The sequence below is a fragment of the Carassius gibelio genome, chromosome A12 (genome assembly GCF_023724105.1).
Source record: "Carassius gibelio isolate Cgi1373 ecotype wild population from Czech Republic chromosome A12, carGib1.2-hapl.c, whole genome shotgun sequence".
In the NCBI taxonomy this organism is placed as follows: Eukaryota; Metazoa; Chordata; class Actinopteri; order Cypriniformes; family Cyprinidae; genus Carassius; species Carassius gibelio.
The window spans coordinates 25,330,753-25,333,252 of NC_068382.1; the positions used below are offsets into that span (position 1 = coordinate 25,330,753).

General features: G+C 42.2%; 1 protein-coding gene across 1 annotated transcript in view; it reads right to left on the bottom strand.

Moving 5' to 3' along the window:
• The window catches only part of LOC128025563 (uncharacterized), an 8,430-nt gene that overhangs the window by 4,461 nt on the left and 1,469 nt on the right, over positions 1–2,500 (bottom strand). The window contains exons 4-8 of the mRNA XM_052612034.1: positions 1,465–2,173; positions 624–721; positions 451–516; positions 200–316; positions 17–118 (exon numbers count right to left, since the gene is read on the bottom strand). Coding sequence (XP_052467994.1) covers positions 17–118; positions 200–316; positions 451–516; positions 624–721; positions 1,465–2,173 — 1,092 coding nt within the window. The remainder of the gene's footprint in view (positions 1–16; positions 119–199; positions 317–450; positions 517–623; positions 722–1,464; positions 2,174–2,500) is intronic.

Sequence of the window (2,500 nt, forward strand, 5' to 3'; positions counted from 1 at the left end):
TGTGTGTGTGTGTTACCTGAGCTGTGACGCGCTGATATAAGGACAGATCCTGATGGGAGACGGAGACTCTCTTCAGCGAGGAGTCCTTCTGGAGGGAGCGGATTAAATCCCTGGAGTCCTGGAGAACATCCACACGGCTCTCATGTTTGGGAAGAACATTCGTGACTCAGTGTGTGTGTGTGTGTGTGTGTGTGTTTACCTGTATGGTTTTGCGCAGGTGTGTGATTTTGTCCGTCTGTAGGAGTCTGCGTGTCAGAAAACCTCGAGCCACAGCAGTGAGACGACAGAGAGGCTTCATCTGCTCCACACACACCTCCTGCGCAGTAACACACACATCACACATATATACAGCACTGCAGTTTTAGTTTCACTGATGTACTATTAAAGCTTTCAAAATAGATTAGCAGAACGTTAACTTTGCAGCATGAAGCCCTGGCCGGAGCGACACACCTGTGTGTGTGAAGTGTGTTTCGATGACGTCAGGCTGCTGTGTTCGTTCAGCTTCCTCTGGATCTCCTGCACACACACACACACACACACACACTGATGCATTATATCTCACTCATGTGTCACTTTAGATAATGCATAATGCCTTATCCAGTGTGGAGTGTGTGGAGCGATACCTGCTGGAGGTGTGTGTGTCTCTCCTGTGAGATCTGCAGAGTGTGTTCTCTCTCTAAACGCTCACGCAACACTTCCAGAGCCTGGGTCTGCTGCTCCACTGCGAACACACACACACACACACACAGAAGATGCACCTTTAAATCAGCATGCAAATAATGAACGACTTCCTTGAGGAAATCTACTCGTTTAGTAGCCAGAGTTAACATTTAATTTATTTTTTACCGCCGATATACAGTTTTGTAATATTCAATAAGAAAAACTATTCGAAAATATTAAAAGATATAAAAAATTTATATATATATAGATATTATATTTCACTTAGGTTTTCTTTATATATATTTTTTTTTATAAAAATATAAAAAATTATGTATATATATCATATTTTCAATAGTTTTTTCTTTTTACATTTTTACATTTTTATTTTATTACTTTTTCTTTTTATATAAAATATATGCTAACATATATATATATATATATATATATATATATATATATATATATAAAAATTTGATTTAATTTCTATTTAACATTTTATGTACTTTATTTAGTTTTAATAATTCTGTTTTTTTTTTTTTTTTTTTTTAAATGTCTATTTGTCTAACTATGCATATTCTTCTTTAAATATTTCTAAAGTTTTTTTTTTTTTTGAGTTTATGATTTTTTTATACATAATATTAAACTAAATGAAAATGACAAAGGCCTTGGCAGCTATGTATCTCAAATGAAATGTTTAGTTTTTTTTATTTTAAGTACCAATATCTCTAGACTCTTTCAAACAGTTTCTATCTGTCTGTCAACATTCTCTATAAACATCAGACTGAGGCCTGATCTCTGACTGACCTCCAGGGAGCTGTTTGGGGTTCAGCTGGTGATCCAGGAGCCGCTGTGAGTGTCGTTCGGTCTCTGACCGGCTCAGGTTCGGCTCGACTGAATCCACCTGTGGTCTGTTCAGAGATGGCGAGGGGTTTTCCACATCATAGGATCGGTTGAGGAGCGCCGGGGGTGAGCGACGGGCCGGTCTGGGCTTCTGACGGCTCACATCTTGAGTTTCATCTAATCCTGTCATTCCTGTCCTGCTGCTGGTGCTGCTGGGGGTGGAGGTAATGATTGACAGCTGTCCATCACTGCAGTTCCATCCTGCAGCAGAAGAGGGCGCTGAAGGCTGCTCACTGTTTTGAGATCCAGTGGTGCTGAGCTCAGACTCGCTGACGGGGCTGGAGATGAGGATGTTTCTGGTGGATGTGTTCACTCGTGGGCTGCGGCTGGGCTGAGGGCTGGGTAACCGGGCGTATGAGCCCATCAGACTCAGACAGAGACTGGAATCAGGGGATCCTGGGATCTCGTCAGACGCCAGCTTCTCCATGCGCTGGTTGAGCAGGCGGAGGGTCTCTCTCTTCAGAGAGCTGCTGGGACTGAGCGTCTGCTTCTGGGCTGGAGCTGTGCTCGGCCTCACGCTGGCTCTGATGGAGCACATCGGACTCGTTTTGGACCTGAGAGTCAGAGAGGAGTCTGATGTGGGCGTCTCTGCACTGTCCGGCCTCTTCTGCACCTTCAGGAACAGAAAATAGACTTTTATTTTCAACAGAAGCTAGACATAGATGTGCACCAGCAGAGAGAGCCTGAAGAGGGCGACTCTCACTCATTCTGTACGAGTGTGTGTCTGTGTGTGTGTGTGTGTGTGTGTGTGTGTGTGTGAGTGTACAGTATGTGTGTGTGATGACATCCAAACTCTTTGAAGTTTGATTAAACTTCATGCATTTTATTTAAGGAGACTAAGATGGCGATCAGTGAATTCAATTAGAATAATTATATGATTATTCAAAGTCCTTCATTAGAGACCAAAGATCTATTACAGACCTTCAGATTTCCACATATG